This window comes from Neopelma chrysocephalum, unplaced genomic scaffold (assembly GCF_003984885.1).
Source record: "Neopelma chrysocephalum unplaced genomic scaffold, ASM398488v2 Primary Assembly neopelma1_70, whole genome shotgun sequence".
NCBI classification, from domain to species: domain Eukaryota; kingdom Metazoa; phylum Chordata; class Aves; order Passeriformes; family Pipridae; genus Neopelma; species Neopelma chrysocephalum.
In genome coordinates, this window is record NW_020897730.1 from 4,165,107 (window position 1) to 4,177,319 (window position 12,213).

The 12,213-nt window shown below is 38.6% G+C and overlaps 1 protein-coding gene across 2 annotated transcripts in view; it reads right to left on the minus strand.

Annotated features, from left to right (window-relative positions):
• Positions 1-964: 964 nt before the first annotated feature.
• Positions 965-12,213, minus strand: part of COL4A3 (collagen type IV alpha 3 chain) — a 58,940-nt gene continuing 47,691 nt past the window's right edge. For both annotated transcript variants that reach the window (XM_027686068.1, XM_027686069.1), the window contains 11 exons: positions 11,284-11,469; positions 10,472-10,602; positions 9,961-10,033; positions 9,258-9,329; positions 9,017-9,136; positions 8,111-8,209; positions 7,312-7,524; positions 6,506-6,683; positions 5,371-5,485; positions 3,914-4,086; positions 965-3,657 (listed from right to left, as the gene is read on the minus strand). In XM_027686068.1, coding sequence (XP_027541869.1) covers positions 3,573-3,657; positions 3,914-4,086; positions 5,371-5,485; positions 6,506-6,683; positions 7,312-7,524; positions 8,111-8,209; positions 9,017-9,136; positions 9,258-9,329; positions 9,961-10,033; positions 10,472-10,602; positions 11,284-11,469 — 1,445 coding nt within the window. In that variant the 3' untranslated portion in view covers positions 965-3,572. The remainder of the gene's footprint in view (positions 3,658-3,913; positions 4,087-5,370; positions 5,486-6,505; positions 6,684-7,311; positions 7,525-8,110; positions 8,210-9,016; positions 9,137-9,257; positions 9,330-9,960; positions 10,034-10,471; positions 10,603-11,283; positions 11,470-12,213) is intronic.

The window sequence follows — 12,213 nt, forward strand, 5'->3', positions numbered from 1 at the left end:
TTCAGAGATTTAAAAGGCCATCCTTAAGAATGTTGCATGCAACACTGTTCTCTTGGTTTGTCTTTCTTATTTTCATGCTGAAATCTTGATAATAATTTTAGGTGGGCCCTCTTCTTTCTGCTGCATCCAATCTGCTGGTACCAAACACCAGGCAGCCACTCACTCACTCCCCACACCCCACCCCATCATGGGATGGGGAGGAGAATTGGGAAAGAAAAGAAAATAGAACTCATGTTGAGATAAGAACAGTTTTATAATTAAAACAAAGTAGTAATAATGATCCTAATAATAATAATAATTGTAATAAAAAGGAGAGAGAGAGAGAAGGAGATAAAACCCAAGTAAGGAAGGCCAGTGATGACAATAACAGTTGTTCACCACCTGCTGGCCAATGCCAAGCCTGTCCCTGATCCACCATCCAGGTAACTTCCTCAGTTACTGGGTGTTATTGGGCATGACATCCTATGGTGTGGAATTGCCCTATGGAAAATTCGAGGCACCTGTCCTGGCCATGCTCCCTCTAAGCTTTCTGTGCACCTCCTCACTGGCAGACCTGGGACACTGTGCACTCCTTGACTGAGAGTAAGCACTACAGAGCAACAACCAAAACATCAGTGTGGTATCAACACCTATTATCAGTTATCAGTTCTCAGACTGAATCCACAGCAGCCCTGGACCAGCTGATAAGAAGAAAAAAACCACAGCTCATCGCAGCATCCTATGTAGGAATATATCTAGGAAGACAGAGAGCATGCAGAAATCCAGTTTGGGATTTATGGTGAAGTGCTCAACTTCTAATGTAGTCCAGGTTGGAGAGAGCGAGTGTCATTTTGAGGGCAAGTTCTACCTACTGTCTTTTAATCAGATGACACTATTTTTTTTTTTGTATGCACAGGTAGTGGACAAGATCATTAGCTCTGGAAAGAACAAAACAAAAAAAAACTAACAGGAAATGGGTCTTTTATTTAGTCAAAATATTTTTATTTGGCTGTATTTAGCAGAGTACAGCCCCCATGGTTTGCTCATTATTTCTCATGCATCCATTCTTTCAGTACAATATATTAACACCTTGCACCTCATCAGCTCTTTCCAGTTAAGGCTCCCAAAGCATTTACAGACATGAGTTAACTAATCCTCACAACAATCGTTAGCAGTAGGGAAGTAACATGATCTGCATCTGCAGAGAGACGTTTACACCAACTTTTTTCAAGTTTTAATTTGATTTCCAGTGTCCAGCTTGTAGTATGCCATGCTTGACGAACATGTGTCCCTGCAGTTGTATTTCATGCTTTGGAAAGAAAGACTGACCTTGAGCAATCAAAATCTAAAGCTATTTATGAACATCTTTCTTTAGTAACTTGTTGAAGGCCACACAAAAAGTGAGCAGCTGAATCCAAAACTGAGAGCAAGGCATCGCTTCCAGTTTTGTGAAATACTATGAAACATAACCCTTTGTAACTTACCTTTTGGACTTTAAAACCACAATCTGTTCCCTTCTCCTTACGCATTATCCTCTGCTGGCCATTTCCAGCAGACTTTAACCTCAGGTGCTCACATTTGCATTTTACTAGCAAGTTTTACATGAGGGTTTCCACGTCATCGATTGTGTATCATATACAAGGGCCTTTGGGTGACTGTAATGAGCCTTAATGAAAAAAGAAACCACTGAAACCACTAAAACCCCAACAACCTAACAAGCAACAGGTGTGGTCTTTAGCTTTGAGTATTTAAAGCAATCTTCAGCATTTATGGAAAAATCTAGTATGTGATTGTTTTAAGGAAAACAACCTCAACCCCAAGCCTGGTTCAAATAAAAGACTAAATATTAACTTGACATTAATACCTTCTTATCAGTAGTGCATCTGCATAAAGATTCTTCATAAAACCCTGCAAATTCACAATTATACCTTGCAAACAGAAGTACTACGACTGTTCAAGCAAACAATAATTTTAAAATATCCATTCAGTCCATGTAAATGGTATCCTCACATTTGCTCCATTGTAAGGTACTGGCATGGAACACAGACAAAACCTTTTCTTAGTTAGGTTAACACTGAAAATTCAAACAGTCAGACAAACACAATGCAAGTATTTTAACAGAAACAATATAAAATTTCACTGGCTTAAAAAACACCTAAATGAGAAATCTTGGTTATTTCACTGAATTGCTAGACCCTACATTTAAGTGGTGCATTTACAGAACTATTCAGATGAATTAAGCTTCTTCTGTAACACTAAATACTGGAATTCTGATAGATTGTGCAAGTATTAAAAAATATTAACATTTTAAATGTCAACATTACAATTTTAAATAGCCTTGCAAGTGCAATGTTATAAATATTAAAAAAAACAACTTCAGAGCTACAATTTTATATAAGTTATATGAGTAAATGAAAGTGCTTTTCAAGTATTTATGTTCATTTACAGTTGGATTCTCTTGTATAAGTCAGTGCTTAGATGGTACAATTTAAATATCAGTCTTTTTTAAAATTTTGGATGCACACATTTGTCTGGATGGAACAAATGGTTTCATTTCTGAAATGTGTGATAAATATTTAAATACAGAATATAATTTGTGATAAATATTTAAATATGGACTATTATAAAATGGAAATATTATAGATTTTGTTATCTATTAAAAATAAAATAGAAATCACATCCTGATGGGTGATAACCTCATAATGCCATGGGAGCCCTTGAGCCATATGGTAATTGTTAATTCCAACAGAATCCAAAATTATGATATGGTAAATAGTTATTCTTCGGGAGAGATGAAAGCATGTGATCATAATACTGTCAGCTTTTGAGGAACTTAAAAGATCTCATGATCTAACCATGGAATCTAATGAAAACTTTCCATCACTTTCAATGAGTCAGCCCTTAGCCACAGTCACTCTGGAGGACACATCCAGTGCCTGTCCCCGCTGTCCTGCCTGCCCAGTGCATGGGGTGCTCCCTTCTGGCCAGTCAGGAACCAGCATCAGCGCAGTGATACAACAAAGATTGGATTCCTGTTTGCCAGCCAGAGGAAGGGTGAGGGAAGTGGGGAGATACTTGTTTATTAGACAAGAAAACCAAACCAAAACAACTCTCAAGGAATCATTATATAGTTAAAAGTGCACTGAAAATATTTCCTATTGAACCCTATTGCTCATAAGTGCCAGATTGTCATCTTATTTAAATATCCACTTGGAACACTGAACATATGTAAGCTGATACAGGAGCTTTAGCTTGTCTTGCTGTTTGAAAAGCACATGACACAAGGCAGCATTAACATCTTTCATTAAAGATCTGGTGATGCTGTGGTTTTATCATGGAGATGCAGCTCAGAAATGCCATGGTTCAGCAGAAGCCCCTGCAGATTGCCTTGACAGGCTTCCTCCAACAAAGTGCTTTGTCATTTGCCAAACACAAAAGTCAAACTGTTGCCCTGCCTCACCACAGTGCTGCACTGGCAATTTATAATTTTCTCTCCAGACGCAGCTGGACTTTAATAAATTATAGCTCTTCAGAGTTAGGCAATTTTTTGTAATAAAAGCAGAGTTTCATGTTCTATCAAGAGTGGCCACTGTTTAGATTGGTCTCTTCATGCAGACCTGACAACGACTGATGATATTTTCTAGTTCTCCTGCTTTCAAAGTCTGTGGCACAGGTCTCCTAAAAGAAAGAAAACATTTAATTTTTTTCTTTAAAAAACATGGAGAGACGATGCAATTTTGGATATGGAATTATTGACAGCAACCTTGAAATCCTTGGCTCATGAAAGCATCTGCATGCTACAGACCCTGAACCTAACAAAGAGGGATGCCTACCCTGAGGGGAATTATGGAGGAAGCCCCCACAAGCACTTGGTGTCTCCTCAGGCACTTGCAGCATGGGTGTGATGGGTATGGATGCAGGGAAGCACAGTTACCTGAACATTCTTCTTGGATTTAACGTTGCCAACCAGAAGCTGTAGGAATTTGTGTAGTAGTTGCACGTTCCCCTGCCGTGACACTCTATGAACGGGACGGCTCGGAATTCCTCCAGACAAGATCCAGGAGATGCCAATGCTTGGCCAGAAGCTTCTGAGCCGGCACTCGTGTACTGTAACCAACAATGCATCTTTTAATGAGAACTCGTCCATCAGCTTTTATTAAACTGCAGGCAAAAAACCAATCTCTTTCTAAAACATAGCATATGTTCTGTGTTGTGTCTTGGAGAAACCAAATTGAACACAGATTAGTTTGATAAAACTTAAAATGAAGCACAGAAGCCTTATGAAAATTCAAACATTTATGGCATTTCTCAAGTCCTTTTTCTGCTGCATGAAAAGGCATGAAACCAACCATTACAAAGACTAGAAAGTATCTGGCTTCTGTACAGTCAAGGACTACAGTAAATAAATCACAAATAAGCCAAATGGGTGAGTGTGTGTTTTCATATTTTTAGTTGCATTGATTACTTCTTGAAACACAAAAGGCAAAAAAAGCATTTTCCTTTTCTGATGTTGGTAAATGCCTGTAGAAATAGCTCTAAAATAATTTATGACATTAGAAAATTGGCTAGAAAATACCATTCAACTTTGCTGATGTTGGAAACAAGCAAATTATTTTAAGCAGATGCTGCAAAAATTCTCTTAAGCTTTTCCAAGTTTATTATTATTATTACTACTTAGAGCCAAATTGCAGGACAGACAACGAATTTCACACTAGTCCTAAAAGGACTTTAATTCATGAAAAAAAAGAGATTTTTTTTAATTCTGTCTTTTATGTTCATTTTCTGGCATGTCTACGACATTCCACAGGCATGAATAACAAAGATGAAGTGCTATATCCTCTAGTATTGATACACCTTTATTCCCATAATCAGTTCTCAATTTGAAGTCACATTACAAACTTTCTTCACTCCTATCTCATTATGGCATCAAAATTGCTGAGGCAGTTTTTTGCTTTTTTGATTTTAGCTTTCTGTGTTCAGTCCCAAGTTCTGATTTTTTAAAGAACTTCCTGGCATACAAGTAGGTCAGTTATTTCTGTGTTTTTGTGTTCAGCACCAGTTTAACCACTCCACTCTCCAACTCTGTCTCCTAGATCTTAACATGACGTATGAAAATGAGTGCATGCAGTTATTTTTGTCAGACTAAAATCCTACGGTTCTCTTTTCATCTTTTCCCTTTTTCCTCCTGCCACCTATTTCTGAGGACACATCAGAATAGTTGTTTCTGTGCTTTTGGAATTGAATAAGAATTAATAGAACTATTGTCTACTTCTTGGCAAAGGCATAAAAAAATTTAACCATGATTAAGAAACAAATGAGCTGTGAACAGCTGAAAACGCCAATGAAAATCAGAGGACATAAAACTAATAAATCAAGTCATTATATCCTTACCATTACAAAAGAAAAACCCTTCCAGAGAGATATCCAGCCTTCTGGACATGCAGGAACTACAGTTGTTTGGCTGTGAACTGCTATTACCATTGCAGCTCCTTCACACACAACACACCTGTGAAGGAAAGCACAGTGCAGACATGAGGGAAAACATGAAAGCAGAACAAATTTCTGTCTTCTAGGACAGTGGCTACCTCATGGCAGGGCTTGCTGTAAATGTTACAACTCATACAGGTTTTCTCTGTTTAAACAGGAGGTAAGTAAATTGAAGGTTACCAGTTTACCTCATTTTGCAATTGCTTTGTAATCCCTACGAGTAACACCAGACAAAAAATTGTTTTAAGATGGGAATTAATCCCAGAACATTTGAGCTTCCTAATGGTGCCTTTAATGAAGTAACAAGTGAAATTTTACCTTTTTTATGTGCTCACTACTTTATGTTGCTGTGGTTTAGATGAAAGTTCTGTACCTTTATTTGCTAAAATTAGAAGAAGTAATCTTTATTTCCTAAATGAGGAAACTATGAAGCTGAGCTACCAGATTGCAACAACTGGGTAGGGCAGGACAGATGCCTTCCCATTTTGGACTTTGCTGCTCTAGGCCTTTCATGCTTTTAAAGCTTTTTCTGTTAAGTTGCTCTTCGTCCTTCTCACGTGCTCTAAGCAACTAGAAAGGGCCACACTTGCACAAGGATGTTTCATAGCAGAGACCCTTTAGCCCCAGCTCACAATGTTCTTCACCAACTACAGTAAACATATCGCTCATAATTGAAAGCAGAGCTTGATTTGTACTGTATTGTAAAATAACATGTATTTATTTCATTTTAGTCTGCCTCTGATATACAAAATTTTAGGGTTTTAAAAACAATATCACTGCAATCAGTACGACTGTGTGCCATCTTCTTGTGTTGGCAGAGAATAGGCCCTGTGATGGGACCCCAGCTGTATTCTAGCTTTTCTACAGTATCACTGCATATTTGGCATATTCAGATGAGTAATCAAAGATTGGGTTTTTGAAGTCAGTGCTTGTACTGGCTGAGATGGGCACGTCTTTGCCTAAGACCTTTGCCACTCAAAACAATTTATGATGTCTCTGTGGTTCCAGGGCAGAAGAGCTGAAATTCTTATCCTCTTACCTGCTTATCTGGGGCTCCAGTGCCCTGCCAGAAATAGGTGCCATGTCTGGGGGCATTACCACAGCAGTGGACAGCCAGTAGGAATAGTCATTGCGAGAGGCAAAGCTACAAACATCATTGGGGCTACAGAACAGGAATGGCATGGTGGTAAATCTCTGCAGGCAGCTGCCAGCTGTTCCTAAAAGACAAAGGAGGAGAGGTTTGTGACAGACTGGAAGTTATATTTAGTGCAGCAAATGGAAGAGATACACAATGGCACCCAATCTACTACAGTAGGAATTAAAACAGCTGGTCTATAAAAAGTGTCTGTATAGTAGAATTATCTGAAAGTAACATGTTTAGGGTTTATATAAAAATATCTATATAAAAAACAAGGGCTAAGAACAAAATCTGTTAAAATAATATGTTCTTGAATGGTATCAGTCCTTGACACAGTGATAGGAATTCAGCTGCTTTAGCAGAAGTTTCTGGTGACATTTTTCACACATTTTCCAGTATCCCATTTAGTCTCCGAAAATGCAAGATACTCCCTCAGATCCTGTGCAAATATTGGGAACATTTATGCTAGACATCCATCCATAAATAACTGAATTCTTCCTCAAAACCTCTAAGGGAATATGGGAGTGCTGGACAGAAAGGGGTCTTTCAAGCCAAGATTGCTGAATTGTCTCAGAGCAGCAGATCACTGGAGACAGATGGTTGACACCAATGTTCATCTGGGACACTTACTGTAAGTTTGGTCTCAGGACAATTTAGCATTACTGGACTCTAAAAAAAGGATCTGAAATTTTTTCCTAATACAGTACCAAGATCTTGTCCATGTGCTCGTTCATTTCCTTGGACAAAAAGCAGGGAATAGCCAACATAGATCTGGGATGTCCCACGTGGGCATGAAGGAATCTTTGTTGTCTGACTGTGCCGGGTAAAGATAAAACCTTTTCTTGTTGGACCAGCAATGATAGTACCTGGTGATCCAGGTAACCCCTGCAGACCTGGAAAGCCAATCAGTCCAGGTTGTCCTGTGGAGGGGAAATAAATATGATTGCAAAAATTATCATTTTGTTTGAATTTTCACTTCATTTAAATTAGTGAAACCATTTGAAAACTAATAAAAAATTTATCAGTAAGAAGATACAACTTGAAAATTGGTAGTATTTGTTGCTAGATATATTAACTCTTTCAGACCTAGCTCAGGTAGCTTTACACTGTGTAGTTTCATGGAATGGTGAGGTATTTTAAAGAACCATGGCCATTTTTACAAAAAATACCTTAAAAACATTTTGTCATGCCTGAATAAAAACATTTAGTTCTATTTTGATGTAGTAAAAAGGCACTCCAATACCTAGGGATTTCAAGTGAATAAATAGATGTGATTAATAACAGAGCAGCACAGTCAAGGCATATTTTTGTAAATTATTATTTCAGTTGTGAATGTGCCTCTGTTAAAAGCTAAGAATGTGCTTACATGTGCTTGTGGCTCTACAGCTACTGTAAATGTTACAGAATCTCAATACAGGCAAAAAGAAAGATTTACAGAAATCAGCAATACAGTTTATCTGTAAATTCAGTAGTACCAATCTAAGAGAGATGTCTGCTTTGCTGTACCTCTTTCTCCAGGAAATCCCCTGTCTCCTTTTGGACCAGGCGGTCCTGGATGACCTGGATGACCGAAACTTCCTGGTAGACCTTTTACTCCTTTAGGTCCTAAATTGGAATCAACAAAAAACCAGAAGCATATAGCAGTAGTTACTCCAGATTTCAATAACTGTTGAAAAATAATGTTAAAATAACACATAAATGTAGCTGTGTTAGAATACAAACATCAACATGAGTTTACTAGGTTTTGAGACTGTCTGCAAGTGCTACTGCCATCATATTTCCTACCAGAAAGATTACAAGGAAACATTAAATGTACTAAAGAAGAATGCCACGTAGCAAGTCTGCCCCCTGAAGAGCTCCCTTCCTGTGGAGTCCAAAGCTGTGATACTGGGAAGGGTGGCCAAGTACCCACTGCATATCCTTCTTATCCTACCTGCTCCTTGCTGCCCCATTCCTCACAGCTCTGGCAGGCTTCACTTCTGGTGCCTTTTCCTTCCCACTCCCAGACTATGACAGACACAATCACTTTGTAGCACATCTAGAACTTTTATTATCTAGACTTTTATTACATGTGGTCATTTCCCCCACAAAATGACAAACATCCTGAGCATGGTTCTGGTTGTATGAAAATAGCAAATGTTTTGATCCAAGTTTACTTATTATTGCACTATGTTGCTTAAGCTTATGTTGAAGGACATACTCACTCATTCACTGCAAGGGAGGAGGGCTGGTGGAATGGGACAGGTTATAAATATAAGGGTGTTAACAAGGTACAAAAAGCTATTTTTAAATATGGTGAGGTTTTTTTAAAGACATGACAATTTTCTATGCAGAAGCATGTTTTCCCACCAAACCAAAATGTTCCACTAAGCAGCACATACAAACATGCACAGAGATAAAAATATAGATCACCTGGTAGTCCAGGAATTCCTTGAATTCCTTGATCACCTGGTGCTCCTGGCATTCCCGGCAGTCCAGGAGGACCCTTGTTTCCTGGGATGGAGAATACTCTCCCAGTGACTCCAGGAAGGCCTAGGAGCACAAATATATAGAAGACCTATTGCTTTAGATTAACAGAAAGCAAACAAACTACAAAACAAAACAAACAAATCAATTTAAGTCAGCTGGTATTGGAAGGAGAAGGGTTGGTTACCATGCTGGCCCTTTGGTCCCCTTGGCCCTTCTGCACCTTGTGGTCCAGGGGGCCCCTGATTCCCCTTTTCTCCTACAAAAGAAAATTGAAGATACATCTGTCTGGTTTAAAATGTCAAAACAACTGTCAAAGTTTCAGAGGCTTATTGAAGGGTCCTTCATGATCCATGCAAAGTTCCCAAAGGGTAACACAGCCTATAGACTCATCTGAAATGTGAAAGTGGACTTCTTCATCTCTGCTGTTACTGTAGAATGTATAGGTCAAGTGCACTCCATTTATGAGAAGGTGTTGTCGTGCCTGTCTTTATACAATGGCTGGTCACATAAACCTAATTTAAAATCTCAGCTATGCCCTGTCTATCTCATATGTTTCTGTCATTGAATTTACAGGTCAAGTGCTGCCTTCAAGTGCAGTTCAACTCCTTTTAACCCTAGTCTGTTATGCTGAAAGCTTTAAGAGTGTTGTGTAGTTTTTCAAGTGTTTGAAATTCAAATTGGACACACCCATAGGATGTACCTCAATGAAAACACTCCTTTTCACTAGTGAGTGCTTTCATTTGGAGCTGACCAATACTCTGATCTTCATAGCAAAACCTCATGTGTCTAGAACCACTCCTCATACTATTTAACAAATAATATTATAACACAACATGTAAATGCTTGTTTTTGACACACAGAAGTGTACATAATAAATATATGAATACCTTTTACACCCGGGAATCCAAGAAATCCAGGGTTCCCTATGGCACCAGGATAGCCTGATCGACCTTCTATTCCCTGCAAATCAGATAACATCAATAATAAACAGGAGCAGCATCTGCACGTTATGAAGTACATTTTCTTTTTGTTCAGAATATTCACAGCATTATGTTCACAGAACATGCTGCAACTAGAATTATCTGCTCCGTTTTTGAGCATGTTAGAAATAGTTATGTCTTTGTTCGCATTATTCTGTAATAGAGAACAATCAGGGAAATGACATGCCAGAAATTCAAGAAAATTTCTTTTTTATCCATTTAAATCCATAAAACCTACTTCTCATATTCATTTTGGTCTTCCCTCCTTTACAAGTTTTTTTTTAAAGATATGTGAGGGATGGGGGTGGATTTGTTGGTTGGTTGTGGGGTTTGAGGTTTTTTTTTATCATCATGGGTATTATTTTCATGGTAAGAACAAATTATCAATGCAGTAGGAAACAATATTCCTTTCACTGACTTTTGGACCAGGAGGGCCAATGTCACCAGCTGGGCCTGTTGGCCCTGGTATTCCATCCGCTCCTCTGACACCTTTGCTTCCTTTAATGCTGGAAGTGGAAAGACCAGGAAGCCCTGGAAAACCAGGAGCACCTGTACAGAAACATCAGAGTAAGTCAAGGCTACTGCCAACAGGTTTGCACACAGATTACATGCAACACAGGGAAACATTCAGTGGCTCCATAATGATACTCATGTTCACCACCTCACCTCAGTGATTTCCAAGGAATTATACCCACTTTAAAAATAAAATAATCAAAGACTTTTTCCTAGCCCACTCATTTAATCTGAGATCAGAAGTGAGTTCTTGCAGTGTTCTATAGCACTACAGGTTTTTGAATATCCTTCAGTTGTAGTTAAGCCTGGAATCACAGAATTCATTTAGGTTGGAAAAGACCTTTAAGATCATCAAGTCCAACTGTAAACCCAACACTGCCAAGTCCTCCACTGAACCATGTCCCTTAGTGCCACATCTACACACTCTTGCTATGTCACTTTAAGTTGGATCTCAGCTGCCTTACAGACCACATGGGAAGAAAACAACATAATGCAATTGAGTGGACTGCAAAGCTTAGAGTTATTTCAATTTACATGCCACTGCACAGATCATCTTGTTGTTTGCAATGGTAATATTGCACTAACTGCTAAAGGAACTATCTGTTTAATTATGAAGCTCTCTTGGGGGAATACCCCTTTCAACCTTGAATTCTGGACAGGCTAACTTCTGCTTTCAATTACATAATTTCAGATAAATAAAGAGTTATAACAACACACCTGGTCTTCCATGTGCACCAGCAATTCCTCTATTGCCCTTTTGGCCAGTGATTGCCATGCCTGTTGGGCCTTGAAATCCAGGTAACCCCACTAAGCCAGGAGGTCCAATGGGTCCTTGATCACCTGGATGGCCTTTCATACCTGGAGGCCCAGGGAAACCAGGCAGCCCCATGTCCCCCTTGATTCCTGCAAAGTATAAATGTTACATTTGGGGAGTGCTGCCAAGATGACCAGGTGATGTGACTACTCAAAATATGTGTTTCCTACACCACAAAGGTGGAATTCAGCCTTTGTTTTTATTATGGAGTCTCCAGGGCCACCTAAAGAAAAGCAGTTGTGAGAACACAGGACTCACTGCAAGGCAGTGTACACACTGTGGTTTATTTATTTTAAAACTCCACTTCAGAGATTGCTCATACCAAGGAATAAACTTGAGAGAAGAGTAGAAAGACCAGAGAAGGGAATACTTATTGATGCATAAGTAGAAGAAATGCTTCTATGTAGATCAGAATTAACAAATTCTTTTAAACTGAATTCCAGGTAGGAGCATCAATATGAATACAACAAAATAAGAGACTACTCCAAAGGGATATTGTTCTGAAGTTGATCTTGAAGTGCTTTAAATTTACTTTTTTAAAGTAAAACAAATCCATGGATTTCTACCAGCACAATGCAAAACATAAAAAATATGAAGAATCCCCTCAGTCAACTGTTCATCAATATAAAAAGGAAGATAAACAAAATTAAAATGCAATCACTGCATCTTCCTGAGAGTATGCTTAGTATTCAGCACCATCTTCTGTTTGCATGGGGGTATGCTCTATTAATCAAATTATGTATCACAGTAACATTTCAAAAGCTCTAGAATGTATATGTCACCTTCACGAGACCATAGAATTCAGATTTTTTATTTCCCTTTTACAGTAGTCT